Source organism: Perissodus microlepis, chromosome 15 (assembly GCF_051167445.1).
Source record: "Perissodus microlepis isolate ML-2025 ecotype Zambia chromosome 15, ASM5116744v1, whole genome shotgun sequence".
NCBI classification, from domain to species: domain Eukaryota; kingdom Metazoa; phylum Chordata; class Actinopteri; order Cichliformes; family Cichlidae; genus Perissodus; species Perissodus microlepis.
This window is the reverse complement of record NC_140475.1, coordinates 12,259,471-12,283,827: the sequence shown is the minus strand read 5'-3', so window position 1 is coordinate 12,283,827 and position 24,357 is coordinate 12,259,471. Positions and strand designations below refer to the sequence as shown.

Genomic DNA, 24,357 nt, shown 5'->3' with positions numbered 1-24,357 from the left:
CGGATACATGGTCAACTTTGCACACCCGCATTCAGAAACGAATTAACACGTGTGGAATTCCACAGATGAATTTCTTGGTTCAACAACAATCTGATCTTTTTTTCCTTTTCTTCAACCACGTAAATAACTGATCCCTGTTGATCCATATCTGTGAGCTACCTTCATATCTATGATTTATAATTTATAAAAGTAGTTTTCCACCTTCAAATCCCACATTTTAGCTCCATACTAATTATTCATTATACTGAATGTTTTCTCAGAATTTTGACTAAAACTGCATTGATGCTTGAGTTTTGAGGCTTATATAACGACACTGATATGTGACAGGTAAGTCAGGCATGTGTCTCTGCATGATCTTGCAGATTCTACAAAAAGCAAAGCTTTAGGATTAATTATAGAAAAAGTCACCAAAACTTCAAATGCCTGTGCAGCCATGTGTTTTGTTAATATAATATTGCTCATACCTTTGGAGAATTTCTTCCTACATGAGTTTACTGGCAGACAAAGTATAAGAAGGTACTCTCAAGTTATCAGTGTGCTAATATTATAATATTTTAAGACTTCTGTAACTTGTATTGTTTTTACTTTTATCTACTCCTTGTATTTATCTTCTTCTTGTGTCTGTGTCTATTTATATAGTCCATATTTAAAAACCTTTTTGTATGCAGAAAGCAAAGGGACTCCGGCTTTCTTGTTTTTGTACACAAACCTACACAAAATTAAAGAAGATTCCGAAATCGATGCTTGCTTTTGCCATCTTTCATCTAAATGGCTGTACATTATTACCAATGTCTGACTCAAATTCTTTTTCCCCATCGACTTTTTTTTGTCTTTGAGCTCTGAGCAGTTTATTTGAAACGCTGCCTGTTAAAACGTTACTGTTACATAAGATGGCTAAAGACCACTTGTTTGCATCACAGCCTGCTCCGTCAAATTAAAAGCAAACATTCAAAATACAGGAGCATGTGACAAATCAACTGACCAGCCGGCCAAAATTGGCTTAGTATATCTAGTTAAGCACACAAGATATAATGGGCAAACAAATAGAGCTGCGTTGGATATCGCTGCAAGGCAACGCTGCAAAAGAAAAACAAGCAAAGCGTCCAGACGAAGATAAGCAAACACACAGAACTGGCAACGAAAATGACAGATGGGCAATACAGCCACTGAGAGGGGAACATTGTTTTCTGTGTTGACACGACTGATGTCTAAAGTACACCGAATGATATGTGAAGAATGTGGAAAATCTATACACCAACCAATCTGCCTGCTCAGTATAATCAATCTTTAAAGGCCAGTTTACGTAAGCTACAAGTTTTACTCACAGCTGATTTTAAGATAAAAACCTGCTGTTTCAGACTAAGAAAACAATGCACGGACTTGCGAACTGATTACTCGCTGGATGGACATCGGCCCTGTAAAAGCACATTGTATAAGTTACCAAATGTCACTTGTTTGCATTATATCTTCACAACACATCACGATAAAGGGTTCTTATACCGTTCCTTCCTTTCCCTCCTGCTTTCTTGACGTCAAGTGAAGAGAAGCAAGTCAGTTGCCTGCTGACACTCCCTTAAAAACAAGCCAATGAATGACTGTGACTGATTGATTTCCCGAGGGGAGCTCTTATCCAAACAGACTCATGGAGATCATGAAGGTCTCTATTCTTACTCCAGATATTAACTCTTCTAACATGTTGAGAAAATGTTCAGGGATGAGAAAAGCTTCTCATATTTAGAGGTTTACAGATTCTTCAGATCATACTGTAAAAATAGTCATGGGCAAATATCTAAATGTCTTAACCAGCAGTGAATAACAAAAGAGAAGAAAAAGAAATAGCTGACTGAGTAACCCAAGCATTTCTGAATATTTTGAACTGGATGGCTGCCATCCACAGCATGTCTGGTTTCAGGTTCTTCAGGGTGTGCCTTGCAGCATGTTTGGATGCTTAGAAACCTATAGAGGACCAGAAAAGGTGTGGCAACCTGCCAGCACAGACTACTGGGGAACCAGATGGAGAAGTTGTTGTTGTTGACATTTCTCCAACCATCGATTTCCCTCTGGCCTAGATACTTCTGATCTCTCAAGAGTTTAGCCAAGCTTGGCCTCTACTATTCTTGTACTACTAGGATCAATAAAAGTCAGACCAAATCATTTAAAAAAAAAAATCCAATGCTGGGCTTTATCTCCCTTCTACACCCTTGTTTTTTAAAGTGTAGTAGTGCCAATGTTACAGCTGGGAACATCTGCCTTTTATATTTCTGTGTTCTCCCAGTGAGACTTTTCATGCATGTGAAGTAGAAAATTTTATTAAAGAAGCATTAGAAATATGTGAAACTTCAGTTAACTGGGCGACCAACTCCAAGCAGCTTTCAGGGAAAATTTAAGAATGGTGCAACAGATTATATATAAAAAGATGGAAACAGGCTTCTGCCAAAAAAGTGCCGTAAACCTGCTTTCTTGCTAATGGCCACCAGGGGGCAGCTCCTCTGGTTGCAGAAATTATTCTAGTTGCATATTTATGCGACCAGAATAATCAGTAAACATATTTAGGCACGTAGCCATGCTTAAGTTCAAACGGAGCATCAGAACAGGGTAAGAAAGATGATTTAAGTGACTTTAAATGTGGTATCATTGTTGGTGTGAGATGGTCTGAGTGTGCTGATATGCTGGGATTTTCAAACAAGAATCTTTGCATCCCCCTCCCTGAGCCTTGTTCTGCCAGAGGTCTCTTCCTGTTAAAAGGGAGTTTTTCATTCCCACTGTCACACCAAGTGCTTGCTCAGAATGGGTCGTTTTATTGCTGGCTGTCTCTCTATTAGTGTACAGTCTTTAGCTTACAATATAAAGCGCCTTGAGGCGACTGTTGTTTTGATTTGGCGGTATATAAATCAAACTGAATTGAAAATTGTTGATGTCAGAGGTCAGTGGACAATACTCATTACAAACAAGGTATGCAGGAGTGCATTTCTGACTCCCCAACACGTTGAACCTTGAAGCAGATGTTCAGCAGAAGACCATGCCAGGTGCTATACAGAATTCACCAAAATAAGACCATATAAGAATAACATTCTCTGGTATGATGCATCTCGTTTTCTGCTGCCACATTCAGATGGTAGGGTCAGAATTTGGTGTAAAACTTCTCCAAAAGCCATACTTCTTCACTTACCATTAACTATTACTTAAAATGCATTTGAACCTTCTTTTACGACCTTTTTCATGTCAGCTGCCAAAAAAAAGCAAAAATTCATTCTCATCTCGGTTTACCTACTAGAAACTATGTGTCATCCACACACTGATGACTTGGTCTGAAATATTATCAGTGTGGCTAAAGCCAACATCTGGAATTGCTTAAAAAAAAAAAAGAAACACTCTTGATTACTTGCACAAACACCAAAACACTTTCTCTTTCTTACAAGAGAAATACTTTATAATATTTAGGAACCTTAGCACAGCGGTCCCCAACCCCCGGGCCTCGGACCGGTACCGGTCCATGAGTCGTTTGGTACCGGGCCGCGAGAGTTGAGGCTCAGGTGTGAAATGTATAGTTTTCAGGGTTTTTATCGGTTTTCAGCGTTATTTTGTTATTGTTTTTATCGTTTACTCGGTTTTCCTGGGTCTTTTTACGTGTGTTATGAATAAATTTTCTTTTTTTCGGTACCGGTACTAGTTTTATTTTGTTGTATTTATCCGCGACACCTTAAAGGCCGGTCCGTGAAAATATTGTCAGGCATAAACCGGTCTGTGGCGCAAAAAAGGTTGGAGACCGCTGCCTTAGCATACACTAATACCTGGTAATGCAACACAATAAATCATGAGTAGCAGTACACAGAGAGTGTTGTATATACTTACATTCTACACTGTCGCAAGACGTTATAAAGATCTTAAGTTAATAGTTCTTCGTATCGTTATCCTTCCTTCTTAGAACCAACAATAGCAATTACTTTTCTTTTGCTACTTTCTTTGAATTTTTGTTGACTTTTTCCCTCATCCTCATTCCTTTCCCTGTTTACTGTTACATTTAAGTGTGCTTTCTGCTAGCCCTCAAAGGACCTGTTTATTCTCCTACCTCCATTCCAGTCTCATTTTGTCTTTCCTGGACAATAAACAATGCTTTGCCTTGTTTTGAAATATTTGCACTTGTTTAGATCTCTGTGTAATGTGAACTTTAACCTCAGAGATTACACTTGGATTTTTTTGTTTGGCATTTTAAACAAAGGGTTCATTCCTTGTTTTGATCAGCAACAGCACAGGGAGTCTGGTGATTTAGAGGTGGTATTACACAATGCAAACCCAGATACAGACTCTATATCTATGTATATTTTTATTAAGAGAGTTCAATTGTGAATCTATACAGAGTGGGTGCTTAAACACAGAGCTACATCTTTATATACCTATATTCAAATCAAAGGTTTGGATGTTTTGTCATCACACATAAAAAGAACTATCAACGGTTTCCCTCAGTGATAAAATTGACTTTATCTGCATGTGACCTAAAACTTAAATCAATGCTAGCATCTAAATAGCTTCACTGAAACAATAGTTCTGAGGTAGTTACTTAAACTTATCCTTCAGTAGAAACTGCATGTCATCCACATGCTGATGAGTTTGTAACATCAAAGCCAACATGTGGAAAAATTAAAAGAGAGGGATAACACTGATTACTGCCACAAATAAAACACCGGAGAGTTCAATGACCAGCTTCCAGAATATTACCTAACTGGTTTCTGCAAAACAACTCAGTAAAGATTCAAAAAAAAAATTCTTACTTGTGTGCTTCACAGTCCAAAGATATAAAAGTAGAGGCATTAGGTAAAATGTTATCAGGAAATTCCAAGACTGCTTTCTACAGGATAAACATATATGTGTGTGCATGAATGTGTGTTTGTGAATCACACAACACTCTGGCTGCAACTAAGTGTCCAATGAATCCCAGAGGTGTGATGGATGACAGCATGATGTAATTATATCTTTTTAATTTATGTCTTAGAACATGTAGTATCTAAATGAGGGTAAACAACTCCATCCATTTGAGTTGCACCTTTGTGCTGAAGTTTCCGTTCTATATTCAGCCATGAAAAACACTGAACTGTTAGAGAGACACACACACACACACACACACAAAAAAAGGGGAACATCAGCATTTCCTCTTTGACATGTGAGTCTTAGTTAAGGCACAAGGCACGGGCATCTGAAATGACCAAATCAACATATATACAGAAACCACACTGGTCCCAAACAGAGCAGACACACACACACACATACAGACGCACACACACATGCAGCTTCAAGTTTCACTTATCACACACACTCACACAAACACACAAACCCACAAAAGCAAACCGATGGGCAGATACAGACAAGTGTGAGAGACAGACGCAGAGAGGAAGGGGCAGAGTGTGAAAAACATGCTGTCAATCTGCACTCACTGGCCAATTATAGACCGCCGTGTTTATAACAGAGCTGTATTTTTAGGTAATTTATGAACAATTCTTAAAAGTGTCACATTTCTTCACTTCGTCCGCACCATCTTTCACACACAGCTTTCGGACGTCTCTGCTGTAGGGCTGGTATACTGATTTTTACTGAAAATTATAGATTGTAATTAGCTCAAAGGTGATGATGAATTTTAGCAAAGGGAAAATCGGACACCAGTGACATTTGTGTGAAAATGGGCAAAGACCTCAACAGCTGAGCTTCGAAATAAAGCTCAGAACTGGGCTTTTTGTGCATTCAAAATCAATATCTATCAATAATTATTCCATAACACAAAAAAATCTGGACAGACAAAACAGACAGCCACACAGACGTCGCCATGGACCCCCAGCACACACCATCTGATGACAAAATTATGTCGCTTACCACCGGCGAACACTAACAGACAGTTAGAAAGTTTTGCATCTCTATCAAACATAAATGTCATCAAGTTACTTAGCGACCCCCAAACAATGGACTAAAATGACCTAATTTTAGACTTTACGTACCTATGATGCATTATAAAACCATCATATAATTTTTATGTCACAACAATAATCTCTCGTTTACATCCACAAAAGTCGATTTAGACGTGCCCAGCTAGCCACCTAGCAGCTGGCAAAAATTACACATTTTCAGTATATGAACAACATCTAACACCCATATTTTTTTTTCTTTGCTAACTGATAAATCTAATCATGCTGAGAAAACAGCACAAATAGGTCAAAATAACACTGAAACGTGTATGCACTAGTAAGGTTACACATACTGTTCTGCATTTGCTAAACATATATATTGTTTACATGATTCATCAAATCTATTAAGAAGAAGAAAAAAAGGGAAGTGGACATAAACAGAGGGGCCAACATTGCTCAGAATGAAGTTGTTATCTTTAGTCAAAGGAACATCTTTAGGTTAAAGGAGATTTTGGGGATATGAACCAACCATATGACTACAACTTCCTTTTCAGCATCTAATGTAAAAAAATGTATGTTGCAAATGCAGATGCAATGATATACCAACCAATTGGACGATTTATAGTTCTCTTAGCCTGGGCCGGTGTCCTTCCGCCTGTATGAAAGATTACGAGCCAGTCCATTTCATGCATAAACAATTTGCACACAGCAGTGCTCATAGGAGTTTCTTTAGGCATGTGAATGAAACATTTTGCTTTTTGCAAAAGCTGTTTAAACTGGAGCCTAATGATATACAGACTTTTTTCATGGCAACATATTTTGACCACTTTTGTTCAAGCACTGACACTCTTTTGTCTTGATGTTAACAAAAAACAAAAACAAAACAGCAACAACAACAACAACAACAACAACAACCCCACAATCACTGGAAAACACTAATTCTACTGAGTGCAGCAAACCCTGTCAAATCCCCGTTCAGTAAAAACTGTCTAATAACATTTGGCAAAGTCTAGAAGAGATGATTTATTTCTTTCATCTCATTCATACTTGTGGAGAGACAACAGGAAACCAGAAGGCTTAGCCAGCATGAAGTCTTGGTCGGGTATGCTCTCGACTAGCTTATCTGAGAAGGACGCCAATGCAAACGCTCTGCAGGTCCAGAACTGCAGATGTGTGAAGTGAAGAGGGTTTTTGAAACTGTTTAGTATACGCACCACAGAGCAATCATTCAAACAAATACGGTGCGTTTAATCCAGTAATGGAGTCTCCTTAAACATACATGATAATTCTAATTGTGTTAAAATACATATAATGAAGGATGTGGACTATTTTTATATTATGAAGCACCTAAAATGTCTGTTTACTTAGAGGTGAAGATTAAGCTAACAATTAAATCTTCACTTTTGGGCCACTTGGGGGAAGCAGAAGTACATTTACACAGTTTGTCATTGTAAAGGCAATAAGCTCATCATTTTAAGTAGCTTAGCTTTGTTCCTTAAGCTGTTGAACAAAAAATAAATAAATTATTTGGTCAGCAAACATTAGAGTAAATGCATTCTCACAGCACAAATAAGTGTCCCCTAAACCCCTTCACATTAAACAAAAAAGTATCATTATCAGCTATCTTTGTCAAAAAGAAAACAAGAAAACGGAAAAAAAAACCCACATATATCAACAACACTGTGACAAAAATTTCTCACTATCATTTAATCTGCTGAATGTGTGCGTGTGGGTGGCTGGTGTGGTGGATCGATATCATCACAGGCATTTTGACATAACGCCTCATTACACTTTCAAAATTAGATGCTTTCTGCAACTTGAAACCATAAACACTCTTAAGGCTGCGGTTCTCAATCTTTTTATGGCACACTTCAGAAACTGAAAGCCCACAAGTTTGATCAGTTTGCTTTGTCACTTATTTACAGTTTCAGAAGTGTGTGATAAAGTGTGATTTTATTTAAATAAAAAGATCACTGAAAAGCATCAGCAAACACTCTCACCTGGTTCCACTCACTACCCACCTGCATCCCACAGTTTAAGACCCACAAGCATGGTACTTTTAGTAGGTCATTTTCCAGACAAAAAGGAGTTGTGTATTTTAATTTCTTTATTTATATTTTTTTCAATGTCATTATTGTTTGCTGTTATAATAGCAGTTTTTGGTCTTGATGTTATGTTTAATGTTTTCTGTTTTTATATCAAACTGTTAGATGTAAGAATCTGCTGCATCCATATTATAAACTTTTACGCCGCGTTTCATGGAATACAGGATACAAGACTTAGCTGGCTGTTAGCCAGTTGGCTCATCTCTGAGGTAACCAGGCTTTTATGTTATTATGTTACTATTATATCAGGACAGCCATTTCTTATCTCCAGATCATTAATTAGTGGCAAGTGTCAAGTCATTTAGGTACAAGGTGTACCTTTGTTGCTGTGTGCTCAAGAAAAGTGTTATGGCATTATTATAAGTAGTTAGTGTGTACAGTTACTGTTGCTATAAGGTACATTTGAACATTTTTTTCCTAAAGCTAACCGAGCAGCTTTCAATGCCTAAACCAAACCAGTGAGTGAAAGTTATTAAAAAACAAAATGGAAAACACAGAAGTCCTAACAGGAACCTAACTGGAGTCTCGTGTTTAGCAAACCAGTCATTTTATTCAAAAATTCAAACACTGACACAGCTTCCACGTGCTCCTCAAAGTGATCACATCCCTAATCATTCACAGCTTGAAGTCTCGATAAAAGCAAAAAAAAATAAAATTCTTAACTGCTCATCCAGCTGAAGGTTGCGAGGCGGGCTTGTGGCCCAGACATGTTGTCAGTCCACGGCGGGGCTAAAACACACTCACATTTACACCTTTGGCCAATTTAGAACGGCCAAAAACGCACGTCTTTTGACTGTGGGAGGAAATGAAGGTATCTGAAAGAAACCCACACAGGAAGGCTCCAGCAGACTGTTAAGATTTAAACCCAAGACCTTCTCGATATGAGGCGACAGTGCTAACCACTGCAATCATTTTAAAACCCCCGTCTACCCCACCCTCTCACACCTGTCTAGCCATGGTATGCTGTAAGTAAACAGACTGAAAAAGGATATTCACTCCTTTACTGTTGCAACTAGAGATGGCCTCTCAGTTGTAATGTTGCCATTATTTTTTGAAGGTATTGTGGCAGTTTGGTGTGGTCGTGGTGTTAAATATTGTTGTTCCTCTCTGTTTTTTACGATGGTCCTGCTTCTAGATGAAGAAATCTGCTGCTTGCTCAATGCAGACTTTAACTGCATGTTTCTCTGGGCTTCATTGTTGAATAATGCAGTATATTATGGTTTATTAGAGTAGTGCAAGTGTTTCTCAAATGTTTTCTAGTATGCTGAAAAAAGTTTAAGCACCCCATCCCCCATTTTAAATCAATAATTACAAATAAAGCAGAGAATGAAGTTTACTTAAAAAAGGTAAACTCAATAGCACATCATGTGTATTCAGCTTAGTTTCACATGTTTTTACCCGGTTGTGCACACCCCAGAGTTTGAGAGGCACTAGACAGTATTTAGCTGCGTTGACCTGCTGGCTACTCTTTGAAGTCCATGTGCTGGACTAACCAGACTTTTAGAGCACCGTTGTACTGCTAAAGCAAGCTCACATCTCCAGGGCTCAGTTAGTTTTATTTTGCCAAAGCCAGCATTTAAAATGAAGGTGTCCCTTTGCTGTTATGCCCTGAGAGTTCATTCCAATAGTGATATAGTATGAAAAGAACTAAACAAAACATAGTCCTAGTTTTCTTACATATTTTTTAAAGGTATTTGTACACACCCCGCAGTTTGACAACCGCCGCATGGCCAAAAAAGCAAATATTGGCAGACTTTATCCTGTAGCGGCACCTGTCCTATAACAAAATATCATGAGTTTTGATAATGTAGTGCATATTCCATATATTGTACTTCTAAGTTTAAGCATGATGGAGCAAGACAATTAGAAAATACAGACAATTAAAGCGCTGAATTTGTATTTTGTAGCATTTCACTGTAGTTTTAAATAATAGGTCCAAAAAGGTATCAGTGCAAGTAGGGCTGTTCGATATAACGATATATATCGGATGATGATATAAAAACGTCTATAATTTCATTTTACGCTATCGTTTGTTTCGTGGTGTCGCAAAATAAACTGTTTACGGCAATATTTTTTCATCGTTTTGATGGTCACTGTAGTGGCTATATTAATTTCTTAAAGTTCTCTCTTTCTCTTATATTTAATATAACCACACTACAGACGGACAAGCGCCTGTTTTGGTTAGCAACAACAACGGTAACACCATCGCGTGTCCGCTTGTTTATGTTCCACATAAACCTTTCACAATAAAGCTCAAGATCCTGTTGAGACTTTTCAAAATAAACTGAATCACGTGAAAGAGCAGATTATTTACGGATGAGAAGTAAAAAAAGAGCCGCCAGGTGCTAAAAAAATAAACCTTAGACTCAAACGTTAGAACAGGCTTTTCCCCGCAGCACGCCGTGTAATAAATACTCACAAAGAAAACGGCGGCCGTTACAACTTATGTCTAAAGATGTATCGTTTCATGCATGGGTTAAAACACTCGACTCCAGGTACATGACGCGCAGCTGGAAACACTTCCCGCAAGTCGAGCTGCCCGAGATTCACAGAATTTACAGAAAATGTTACATTTTTGTGATTTATATCGTTATCCGGACGATAGAATTCTTATATCGGGATATGAGATTTTGGTCATATTGCACAGCCCTAAGTGCAAGCGAAAGTGGCCATCATTAGACTGAAAAAAGTAAATAAATAAGTACCTAAACCTATCAGAGAGAGAGACAGAAAAAACTTTAGCAGTGGCCAAACCAACAATCTGATGCATTCTTCAAAAGAATGAATGCACTGGGCAGCTCAGCAACACCAAAAGGTCTGAAAAACCACAGAAGACAACTAAAGTGCTTGATGACAGACTTATTTCCATGGTTAAGAAAAACAATTCCACAACATGGTTTCATAACATCGTCTACAATCACGAGACGCCTTCATGAATGGAAATATGGAGGGTCTACCAACAAGGTGCAAACCGCTTTTTAAAATCAACAACAGGAAGCCTAGAAAACATCTAAGACAGCCTGCACAGTTCAGAAAATAATTCTTTGGACACATGAAACCAAAATAAACTTCTACCAGAATGATGAGAAAAGAAACCACTCACAATCTGAAGCATACTACATCAGCTGTCAAACATAGTACAGGTAATGTTATGGTGTGGGCATGTAGGACTACAAAGGAATTGGGCCACTGGTGTTGACTGATGATCTGACTGTTGATTGAAGTAGCCGGACGGATTGGGAAGTGTACAGAGCTAAACTTTCTGCTCAGGTTCAAACGCAGACAGTGCTTCACAGTGCAAATGGCTAAAAACCATAAAGAAACTACAAAAGCAATCCAAGAGTTTCTCACACCAAAGAAATGTGATATTCTTCAGCGGCGATGTCAGTCACCTGATCTGAACAGACACCTGCATGCTTTCCCAATACAGAACACAAAAAGGTGGATGCAGAGAGATCCAAAGACAAGCAACACTGAAAGTGGCTGCAGTAAACCCCTAGCAGAGCACCTCAAAGGAGCCAAGTATTTCAGACAATTCTCATATTATCATATTATATAATTAACTTTGAATGTCTGAAAATGTGGGATTATGTACATAAATGGCTGTGCTCATGCAAAATTTTTGATTAACCCCTCAAATTAAAGCTGAAATTGCGACTGCTTTTTTTCAAAATCCACTGTGACGATGTACTGAGGCAAAACTGCTGTGTCCACACATATGAGCACACGTTTAGATGCACCTATAGCATCAAAATCCTAGTTGACTTCCTTAAGATTTCAGAAACATTTGACCTCTGACCTCTCCAATATTTAAACTCACACTAGATTTTTAGGATATGCACCTGAGGTATTAATTTGAAAATCCTACGCCACCTTGCTCTTGAGTTATTATGTTCACAAAGTTGAGAGTCCACGACACCCACCCGGACAATACTCCGTCAGCCTTTTACAGCTGAGGGGTAAAAGCCAAAAAAACCCTCCAACGTGAAGGTACATGATTAGATTTAGGCCAAACATACAAACCACCCTAAGTAAACACTATGATGCAAACCCACTCGAGCAGCTATTGCAAACACTACTTGTCAATCACTGATGGAGACTCACTCTCAGTCTGCTGTTTTACCACACACATTCAAACTTTGGAGCATAAGAGCTGAGGTCAGAGGTGAATGACTGTGGGAATGTGGAGATCCTGTAGTGTGAAACTGTCACCATGCTGACAAACTGGCCAGTAACATAAACAAGGACATATACATCAGCCTGGGTCAATACCCCCGAGAAGAGAGCACAATACCCTCCAGCCCTACACATTGGGCCTGAAACAATACCACTGACGCTAAAACAACAGCACAGCCAATCCTGAGCCAACATGGCAGTGGTTAAAGCTTGAAGCAACACCACTGCTCGGTGAGCAACACCACTGCTCGGTGAGCAACACCACTGCTCGGTGAGCAGCACCACACAATGACTCCAATGGGAAATGATCCATCAGGTGCTGACACAGCTAACTTCATATTTCAAAAAGTGAGGTACTTGCAAGATTGGGTGACGTGCACATGGGTGAACGAGCCTTTGTGTGCATTATTTATGGTTGCGTTAATGTGTTGCCTGTTTCCTTCAAGCCTTAATGTAGTACTATACATCTAAGATGGTAATGGCATAGTTCTGATTGAGCTGCTCTTGAAGAAAAAAGGGAAGAAAAAAAAAAAAATAGCCACTCATTTTACATTTGGCCCCATTTATTCTGACACACCCTAAGATGGCCCAAAATCTCAAATACTTTTTTAGAGAAGTCATTTTAAAGTTTGTTAAGCTGAAGTTTCTTCGGACTGTACAAATAACACACTGGAACCAACATATCTTCAATTCAGTGTTAAAATGTTCACATTTTAGAGGATATGGCTGGTAAATGTTGAGATTTTTGCATGATAGATTACTTCATCAGAAAAGATTACAAGAAATTTGTGCCACTTTAGTGGTTGTGCAAGGTTTTCTGGTGTAAGCAGGAACAAGTGTCCCTAATATTTTCTGTATTCCAACTGACTAAGCCGGGCGCTTAGCCTGTGTGGTTTGTATCCTAATAGGGGCCACCTCAGACCGAGGTCTGGACCTCAGCCACTGGGCTATTCATGCTTTGTGACCTGATCTGCAGATGACTCAAAATCCTGCATGCTCCCCGCTATAAAACTCTATAGAGATGTAAACACAGACACAGACTCACGTTCAAAAGGCAGACAGAACACATATAGACGAACATAAACAATAGAAAATGTCACACACAAACAACCTCACATGAAGGCCCAGTGACCAGGGCGAAAGGAAAAAATTAAAATCATGTGCAGCATCGCATGCGTTCAACCCAGTACATGGAAAATTCCCATCAAGCAACATGAGATGAGAGCAAAAGGCCAAAAGCCTTGTACAGAGCACCCTCCTGTGACTAAACACAGGAACTACATCTACTTCAACCCCTCAGTATGCTGCATGAAGAACCACTCCACAGCCTGTCCTGTCTGAGGAAAAGGACGAACATTGAAGAGTAAGAGTGTGAGGGATAAAAGGCCTGTATTGATTTTTTTAAGCAAATACTTCATCCACTGGGAAATAACCTTCATCATTCATTTATTAATTCAGTCAAATTAATCCTGAACAGATGGCACACAAGTTAATAGATCAAAGTGTCTGAGATTAGCAAATGACTAAACAAGGCACATGGGGTGACATGCAGCACTTAACTGCTGAGCTCTGTCCTTTGTATTTTATGACCAATTGTAGCATCGTTTTAGTAAAATGTTACTTGTAAATCATCTTTATAGAGGGATTTTTCTTATCTGTAAGTACTTCCAGTCAGACTGTACAGCTACCCTGCCAAAAACAGTCACATGCCCCTTCGCTGCTCCTAAACCTGGAGGTACAACTATTGTATAACTAGGGCATAATAGTGCAAAATTTCACACAGGCATTCATAATGCCTCACTATTTGCTGTTTTAAATTCAAAAAGAAATGCAGTTGAGTAGAGGATCACACTGTAAGATTTCAGCAATCTTATAAGTTTATTGCATACAGCCACACTGTGCAGTACGCATTATATTTGATGTATGCACAGCATAAGATGACAACACCTCCTGAAATGTATGCTACGTATGAGACATTGGTACAATTCCTCATGCTGGCTGCACCCTCCTTGTTGTGGTCACGATAACATCTGGAGGAAATGGTATACAAAGAGGTTTCTGCTGCTGCACAGCAACACGACGTCCTCCTTTGCTGGAATTCCAAACATTTTGTTTTGAACAGTATATAAGAAGGGAGTAGCTTCGGGGTCTGTAGAGAGAAGCCGATGCAGTGGCTTAAACAAGCGTTCTTTTTAAAAGCCACCAAGGGGTCAAGCTGTGGTTACGAAAAGACTTCTGGTGCTTTAGAAATCTATGGGAAAATGGTCCTCGGACTTGACCTCTCTAAACACTTTCCTGCTGAGTTTATGTGTCAGTTAGTCATTTTGTAATTTTGTGTTTTTATGTTTTTAAGTTCAGATAGAAGGATTATCCAGGGTGTGCTCATTTTCTCATGAGTTAAGGAATTGTAATTGACAAGTTGTTTCACTGTCAGTACCCCTCACTTCTCACATCGGCTATACAAAAACACCAACATGGCAAAGACAGAAATACTTCAAAACATCTTCACAAACCAACGGGTAGCATCTATGTCTTTCTTTTATACCTACGTCCATCTTTTATACTATGAAATATGATATTTGTAGGTAAAACCAATGTTGTTGCTAGCACTGCACCACCCAGATTCAAAAGTGGGCACTCTCACTGGATTCATAGCCTAAAATTTGGAGGTGCTCATTTTCATTCCCACCATTTCACACTTGGCATACCTGAGATCCAAGAGGAACACTGAAAGATATTTTCCTAAATTCCCCATACTGTCAAAATTATGCTCTAGGACATTTACAACAATAACATCTCAAGCAGCCCAGAAAAAAAAAAAAAAAAAAAAAAAAAAAACACAAAAAAAAACTGTGTATAACAGGGGTTTCCAGTTCTCGAGAGCTACTGTCCTGCAAGTTTTAGATGCATCCTTATTCCAACACACCTGAACCAAATGAATGGCTGTTCCCGGGCCTTTGCCAAACTTGATGGCATGCTGAAAAGGTAATCCAACCATCTGATTCAGCCGTGTTGGAGTAGGGATGCATCTAAAAGCTGCAGGAAAGTAGCTCTCGAGGACTGGAGTTGGACACCTCTGGTGTATACCAACATAACAGACAGGTAGACAGGAAAGAACTCAGTTTTCCTCCTCATGTACACACTGCTGTAACTATTTTTTAACTATGAATGTAACGATTACTTCAACAATGGCTCTCTCTCATTTAAGTGTTCAGTAAGCCATTAAGTGACGGTGACGCTTGAACAATAAAAGACCAATGAAACTGAAGCAGCTAAGCACAATTCAGCTGCTGTTCCTTTTATTATTCACACCTGTTTTGACATGTCAAATGCCATCAGTGAAAAAAACAGATTGCCAAAGGGTAAAGCTGTCAGATTACAGGCTAAATATATCTTTTTCACAGCGGCCACGTTGACATGTTAGGGAAAGCTCAATAATGTCATTAAAGATAACCTTATAATACCCCTGTAAACTATTTCAGTGCACCAACATATATGACACGAGGGGCCTGGGAAGAATTTGTATCATTTATATGATCAGTCACATCTGCGCTTTTCATGCTATGATAAGTCTGCTGCTAAAATGGGTCTGCCCCTGTGGATGAATCTGTTTAAGACAGGTGTTGCTAAGCTGTGAAATGACTGCAATTTCCATCTTTCACACCTAGAATGAATTCACAGTTGTGCAAGCTTCAATTTTCTACTGGCAACATTATACCAACAGCAAGGATGACTGAACTCGCACTTATGGCACAAGTGCCTTTGGTAGTCTCACAAGCCTGAGGTTGAAACAAGACCTGAAGGTATGAAAACATGGACATAATGAGTTTACACACAGAGTTGGTTGGATGTGCTGTTAAGCTGTTTTATTCATATGATTTCTAAGTGCACTTCTCCCCTTCAAGAAGTTCAACATCACCATCCACCATCTGCTCCTCCCAGTCCTGAGGTGTATGGGCAAGTCAAACTGAGCTTTCAATAAATGCCTGATCAGACAAGCGAGAGAGCAAAATTATCATTTATTTGGGGCTTTAGGTTAATTTGGGGTCATGGAAACATAATCCACAAAAGGGTCTGGATCTGGACCCTGTCAGGAAATACTCAGGTCTTGAGCCAGGCTTGAGAGCAAAGTGGTTTGCAGTTGTGGGGTGCTAGTAGTTTTCCACTGTTTTCAAACTGAATACAGAGAAGCTCCTCTTTTGGTTTGGTTTCACCCCCTTCTCCTCTCTTCTCCACACATTAAAACTCATTGCTTTATTGCTGTCCTTTTTCCCCCCCCTCGCCATCTCTTTTTGACCTTTAGTGCGCTGCAATCATAATATGGCAGAGTCTCTTTTCTACTTCCATTCCGTCTCCCTCGCTTTCTCCCCTTCAGCTCCTGAATACCACGTCCAGAAATAATTGCAGACGAGCAAGTACCCCCCACCCCCAAGTAGCGGTGCCAACTAACCCATCCCATCATTGCACCTCATGCCACTGGTACCATGATGACTGCTTATGCTGTGCAAATGCCTGGAGACAACACCAACACACCCCTCCCTCTTTGACAGGACAATACAGCCTTTGCATGTTTTAGCAGAAGTTTAAACTCTATCTGGAACAAATGAAAGAAGAAGAAAAAAATCCCCCTTATTCTACAGGAAAGCATTTCCACACCTCCACTAATGTATGCTAAAACAGGAAAATTATCATCTACAACAGGATTGTCAGTGACCTAGTTGCACATTTCCCACATGCTGCCCCCCCCTCTCTAAGTCTTCCCGAGTGTGCTGCCGGCAGCATGCTGTACTGGCTGAAAGTGGGGGTCTGTCTGTGCTGCAGGATCAAAGTGGGAGCTTGTGTGTTTGTTAAAAATGGCTTTTAATATCCTGGCAAGCAAGAGAAAAGGGAGGGGAAGGCATCTTCAAACTGTGTAAAAATCCCTTCTGGTAAATATCCCTCATCACTTTATCTGCACAGCATCATTTTAGGCTTCCCAGTTTGCACATCAACTATTTATAAACGAAAGCCAATATAGTGGTAGCATTCATTATTTTCATTGTACTCTGCAGACATTTGTGGTACAAGATTTCACATTAGGATGCATTAACAGAAATATTGGGCCAACGCTGATGCCAGTGTTTAAAATAACAACTCGGCCAATAAGCCATGTCGCAGTACAAGCAATAAGCAATTCATGCAGGTAACTAAAAGCAGTCAGTGATGATATTTAGGCCTACAAAAGGAGTGTCAAGGCATCAAGGCAGAAGCTATGTCATTGTGCTACTATCACTATCATCATCGCAAAACTTGAAGACAAAGGGCCTTTAGTGCCATAAAGCTTCATCTAGCTCAGTAAGACACCCCATAGAGAGAATTCACACCCAGCTCCTATCACCGCTGTGTCCCACTGCTCTGCCCAGCTGGCAGACAGCTGTAAATCCACAGCTTTATTTCTCTATTGCGTCCTCCATATCCATGGCGCATTTCACTGTACAGTTACTGTGCCAAAGGTCACTGCCTGCTTCCACGGCTGCTCCTTTCTCCCCCCCGCTCTCACCATACACTTTGTCTGCCCTGGTTCAACCACAGAGTGCCTATTATCCACCAGATCTGACCAGAATACAAGACCCTCTCGTCATTGGTCCTCACTATATTTACACAGCAAGCAGAGGTAGCAGACAGACACAGACTCCAGGCATTCACAATCAAACTCATGCACACACAGTACATTAACTAACACAAAAAAAACAGCACAGTATATGCACAGTCATGCACAGACTTATAAAACAGATCAGTGCCAACCTTTCTGTCACTGTGACTGCAATGAAAAAGCATTAAACAATTCTCCGAACTTCTGCCACATTTTACAAGTGGACTCTGACCCTGCCTTCTCAGAAAAGCCGTACTGCATCTGTCCACACACCTGTCTGTCAAGGTTGACAAGTAAAGTTTGTTCATATAGCCTCACCAAATGAATTCCACCATTGAGAGAGGCTTACACAGAGAACATGTCTTCTGAAAACAAGCCTAACCCACAATTAAAAAGAAATAAAATTATGTAACACAGTCTCGGAGAAATCAGTCAGAGATCAACCTACCACGCAACTTCAAAGTTTAACCCTTAGGAAAGTCACGATGTAGGTGCTAGATCTGCATATACTTGACAATTACGATTGCTTATTCATTCAAGTTCAAGGGCTATGCTTAGATGAATAAATCAATCCTAAAGAGATAATTAAATATTTACCGTCATCTCCAAGAGACACTCCATATGTTCTGCATTAGTTTAGGAGGAGGCCAGTTCCAGGAAGCCATTTTACTTAATTAATCACACATATGTGTTTATTAGAGAGACTGCTTAGTTAGTCCTAATGTCCATTATTAGCTTAAATAAGTATGTGAAAACACTCAGGAGCTTAAAACATCTAATGCCTCTGTGTTCCTCAGAAAAAAAGACAGCATTTCTTTTTTATGAAAAAAGCCCCCCCAAAAAACATGACTCTGTCATAACAGATGAATAGAAGGAAAGTTTTTTATTTTAAATATCTTCTAGGGTGTTTAAAAGACTGCAACTATAGCGATTTGCGCATTAAAAATAAAAGAAAGAAAGTTGGTTGTAGAACAAGGTGTGATACTAACAGACTAAGGTGCAGGACTCTTACAATGACTATTAACCACACATTTCAGTTCTGATGTGCAGTGACAGCTGAACACATAAGAACCAGACTGACTTGGATTCAAAGAGACACTAAGGCCACTTGGTATTTAATGTACATTCTTCACTTCATCCGCTGATTTACTCCATCTTTTAATTCTCGCACGGTGCAGGTTGTGGGTAGTGTGGTTCAATCTGAGAGGCACAGGCCTAAATCACAAGAACAGGTTGATCTTTTGAGACTAGCTCTTAATTCAAGTAGGGGTAAAGGGCTAACACAATGGTGTAGACTGGGTTCCTTTCATCCAGTTTGGGGACATGATGACCAGAGAAAGAGAGAGAGAGTCGGCCAACAGAGTCTGCCCACCCCTTTCACAGACTCAGAATACACACTTACTATTGTTTCTCTTTAATTCTGAGCATGTGTGTGTTTGGAAGCATACCCATCTTTACTCTGGGGTTCCCATAAAAATGAGATCAATAAAGCTCAGCAGTCGAATGCCAAGTCAAAGGCCACAGAAGACCACGCTGCAGAATTGTTTTGGTAAGCGATTTTGACTCACAATTACCCAGAAGACCCTCGCAAGGGAACCCGACCCCTCCCTGTACGCATATCACCCTATTTTTGCCAACGAACCTGTGACCCCTGAATACTAGAGCAACATCATATCTCAAATGTTTAAGCCTGCAAGTCAGTTAGCCTGCAGAGTCAGGAAGAACAAACACCAAGTGGGATTGCATTAAAAAAAAAAAAGAAAGTGAGGCAAAGTTAGAGACCCAAAAAAAGAGGTCTCTTTATTTGCTACATGGGTTCCTCAACAATTAGTGGAAGGTCTGATACCAGGATCAAAACAGAAGAAAATGCCCTTGTCCATTACTAGAGTATAACTTCTCCAGTACACTTCTTATCTATGTGCACAAGTATGAGCAAAAAAAAATTGTGCCAACACACAATATTTTTTCCCTTCTTCTTAGGCATTATTGCAATTATTTTTATCATAATTTTTCATGCTACATCTACAGACAAGAGCACATTTCATCCTTTGAATAATATCACCGGAGTTACTTTCACGGTTGATAAATGCTCAGGAAAGATGTGCTCATTATGGCAACAAACAAGCAGAAAATTGCTCCAACCCTCAGCTATGCAAGCCATGTGGGTTTTAGAGTATATTATTCTCACTAAGCAGGATGCCTTCTTCCTCTAGAGGACACGAGGAAAAGACTGTCTGTGCTTTCAAAGATTTTCTCTTTAATCAGCGGATCTGCTGGAATTAAAGGCTGTCTGAGCCAGAGCACCCCTCCCTTTAGCCCCTCCAACCCTGACAATGTGAGAAAGGTGTGTGTGTGTGTGTGTGTGTGTGTGTGTGTGTGTGTGTGTGTGTGTGTGTCAGGAGGGATCTCCCACCATGGGACCAGAGCTACATCAGCTAACTGTGGGCTCATAAATGCAACCTTTGGCAAGCTGTGCCCAAATGCAGCTTAGCATAATTCAGAAATACCAGACGGCGCGTACCGTGGTAGACAGCTAAACCCGCAAAGCAGCTTTCTCCCGTTCTCATCTCTGCCTGCCCCTCGCCTCCATCTTCAAAAAACACTTCCGCACAAACAGGAACTAAAGCCACGGCCAAACACCCCATTTCCTCAGAATAACAACATGTCAGGCCATCCAAAGCTACTGGGGTTAGTGTTTGTTTGTTATTACAGGACTCATTAAGTGGAAAAGGCCACAGCAAACACAAGGGTAGACCCAGGGTAAGTGTAATATTTCATTCTCTAAAGCTAATAGTGGCAAAACAAAATAAACCCAGCACAATATTTATTATAAATATACATGTATTACAGATACAGTCACCAACTTTTTTATTAAGTACACCTAAAAAGTACTGGACTGGACCTCTTTTTGCCTTCAGAACTACATAAATTCTGCATAAATTCAACAAGGTGCTGGAAACGTTCCTCAGAGATTCTGCCCAATGTTGACACGATTGCATCACACAATTGCTGCAGATTTGCTGGCTGCACATCCATGATGCGAATCTCTAGAACTGTGGAAGCCATTAGAGTACAGCGAACACATTGTCATGTCCAAGAAACCAGTCTGAGATGACTTGACATGGCGTGTTATCCTGCTGGAACCAGCCATCAGAAGATGGGTATACTGTGGTCATAAAGAGATGGACATGGTCAAAAACAATGTTCAGGTAAGCTGTGGTGTTTAAAGGATATTCAGTTGGGACTAAACTGTGCCAAGAATGTATCCCCAACTCTATCACACCACCAGCATGAACCATTGATACAAGACAGGATGGATCCAGTCTTTCATATTGTCTATGCTAAATTCGGACCCGGCCATCCAAATGTTGGAACAGAAATGGACAGTCATCAAACGAGGCAACATTTTTCCAATCTTTTATCATCCAATTTTGATGAGCCCGTGTGGTAATTGTAACCACATTTTCCTCCTATTAGCAAACAGTAATGCAAACTTGTCTGCTCTTCTGCTGCTCCACACCTTGGTTATAACGAGTGATTACTTCAGTTGTTGTTCCCTTCCTATCAGCTAAAAGCATTCTGGCAATTCTCCTCTGAGCTCCGAGAGAAGTGCCTCACACTGGATATTCTCTCTTTTTAAGACCATTGTCTTTAAACCTCGGGGATTATTGTGTGGAAAAAAATAAATAAATAAAAAAATCCCAGTCCATCATAAGTTCCTGAAATACTCAGGCCAGCCTGGGCCTCGATCAAAGTCACTTAAATCATTTTTATTCCCCATTCTAATGCTCAGTCAGTAAATGTTCTTTGTATTTGATGTATTTCAACGTGCAATAGTTTTCAGTCATACTCGTTATATCATTTTGCTCTTAGGCATCTGAATCTATCTGTTTACTTATATTTAGATTAAATTTCTTTCTACCTTGTACTGTGTACATTTTTCTTCTACTGTTTCAAGTTTTTTTAATGGCTACATCAATTTATTTTATTCCCACTCTATCCTTTTTGCTACCATATACCGTATGTAAATTTCCCAACTGTGTGTCTAATAAATCTTATTTAATTTTATCTATATTTCTCCTGTTAACTTTAAGGACAACCCCCCCCCCACCACCACCACCACCACCATCCACCATTGCGCATTTCTCCCACAGATTTTTGTTTTCAGGATTCACTGAGTATCATGTATCCATGTCCAAGTCAGACAGCTTCAATATAATATTTTTTTTCCCGATTCACTGCCACCTGCTACACAACAATGACCAGGATATTTATTTAAAAATCAACACAGGCAGACGTAACGGACTTGAAAAGAAAAAGAAAAAAAAAAGCCTAAGTGAAAACAAAAATGCTGTGTCACACTGTGTTTTGTTAATAATGGAGAGCATTACTTATTTTCAGTAAATACGTCTTAACTCTCTGAGAAAGCCCACATACAGTATGTGTAGTGTCAATATTTTTATTGGAAGAACTCAGTGTGTGTAAGCCACGAGCCAAAGAAATTTGTTTTCAAATTCTGCCCTAAAAAAACTTAAATCTTATGTCTAGCTTTAATGCTAAAGACAAATCTTAATCAACCAGTGATTATCTGTTTAGTTTAAACCTCACTGTAAAAATGATTGGCAGCATGTTGAAAGGTTAGGACAGCTATATTTTTGTGTATCATTGTGTGACTGACTGTAATCTCTTTGACAAACCATGTCACACTGAGCTTTTTACTAAACCACAGTGTTTGCAATGCTTATGAAGAGGTGAAGAGAGGGAGATGGCAGCAGAGTAATACAATAAACACTGGCTGTAGAGGACATATCACAGTCGAGTGCAGCGTAATGCAACACAGCTCACCATCATAAAACCACGACTCTCTTACCTGGATGTTTCGCAGAAGCTGAGAGCAACGCTCCCTGACATCTTCAAAGGGACACCGTCTGGAGAGCATAAGGACATGGGCCAGGATGTCATTCAGATCATTGCCTGGAGGACTCCCTGAAGCCGGGGACAGAGGGGCCACCGGCGGTATGGGCCCAATGGTTTCCACTTTTCGCATGACCTCCTGGCAGATGTTCTCTATCGCATCAGCTCTGGAGCTGGGATCCCGGCTCCCCAGCCTGTCCCATCTCCCCACAGACTCCTGGTCCTGCACCTCCATCAGTTTATGCGGGCCTACCGTTTGTGCTGTCTCACAAAAGGCTACGAATAAACAGGACAGGAAAGGCTTGCATCACCTTTTTGTTAATGCAAGTGCATTATGCTTTTAGATGTAGCATCAGAGAAATTTGACTCCAACTAATAACATGAACCGCTTATAAAAGACACAGATATATCACCCTATATCTCATGAATTCATTTGCCATAATTTGGATATTACAGCTAATGGACTTTTGGCTTTTGGCAGGGGGGGGGGAAGTAGGCAAAGAGAGAGAGGGTGAGTGACACACAGCATCAAACTGAAGCCGCTGTTGTAAGGACTATGGCCCTCGGTTCATGGGTCCCCTGCTCTACCAGGAAAAACAAAAATGCCTCTCTCAGCACCAGGGAAGAGCAATAGAAGTACATCCTCCATCTACTTCCATTCTTATACCACATTACTGCCCTAAGAAAGGGTGTGAAACTTTATGTCAGTACTGTACCAGTGTGTAATGTAACACTGTGGAGAAGAGATGGTGCCACTGTTTATTATGTTTTTGCTGATATCTGTTTCCCTTTTTGACAAGAAAAAAAAATTACATATAAATATTAATTATAAATTATTAATCTCTTTAGCACTTCGTCGTTGAACATTTAGCAACTGCAAAGTTGAGTTGGCACAAAACACTGGTCACTAACACCTCTAAATATCACTGCACTTCCTTCCTGTTGTCTTTAAACCCCAGTTTAAGATTAAACACTAAATAAACTTCTCAAAATGGTGCATAAATCAACTACACATCTAAAGCATACCATCACACCATGCATTTCAGCATATAGCCAGATCATTCTCTGAAGATATACTGCTCAGATTTGCAGAAAATCTAATATAATGAGGTTTAACCACATGTTTTAAACAGATTTAAAAAAGCAATAGCTGCATCCGTGATTTAAATCCACATGATTCTGCTAATCTTTGTTAGCAACTTTCAAAACAACAAAACAGGATTTGAACACAGACAGAGCAATTAGATTCACTGCCACAGCATTTGATTTTGCAAATACTAACACTGGTTTATGGTTTAACGGCTTTTAACTTTGATATTAACTTGGCATATCATAGGAAGAATACGCGGCGTGTCAGTGAAATCCATTCAATCTTTCTCTGCTTGTTTATCTCTCTTTTCTTCGTGCCAGGGCTTTCAAGCTGCCCGTTAACAAAGACGGCACTAAAGCCCCCACCGCCGCTCTTTAAAAAAATTCCCACACACAAACCTTTCACTGAGACTGAAAAACAAACAGTGTCATTCTAAAACACTCACTTTATCCACATTCTTTGGTGTCTCTCTCCTGTTACAGAACGCCTTGCCTCGGCACTGTCCAGTAACGCTGGTTCCAGCGTAGAAACAAGAGGAGGTAAGAAATT

At 39.8% G+C, this 24,357-nt stretch overlaps 1 protein-coding gene across 1 annotated transcript in view; it reads right to left on the bottom strand.

The window, feature by feature from the left end:
- The window catches only part of sesn1 (sestrin 1), a 68,026-nt gene extending 43,669 nt beyond the window's left edge, over positions 1-24,357 (bottom strand). Inside the window, exons 1-2 of the mRNA XM_084952106.1 lie at positions 24,254-24,357; positions 22,675-22,994 (exon numbers count right to left, since the gene is read on the bottom strand). Of these exons, the coding sequence (XP_084808232.1) occupies positions 22,675-22,953 (279 nt within the window). The 5' untranslated portion in view covers positions 22,954-22,994; positions 24,254-24,357. The remainder of the gene's footprint in view (positions 1-22,674; positions 22,995-24,253) is intronic.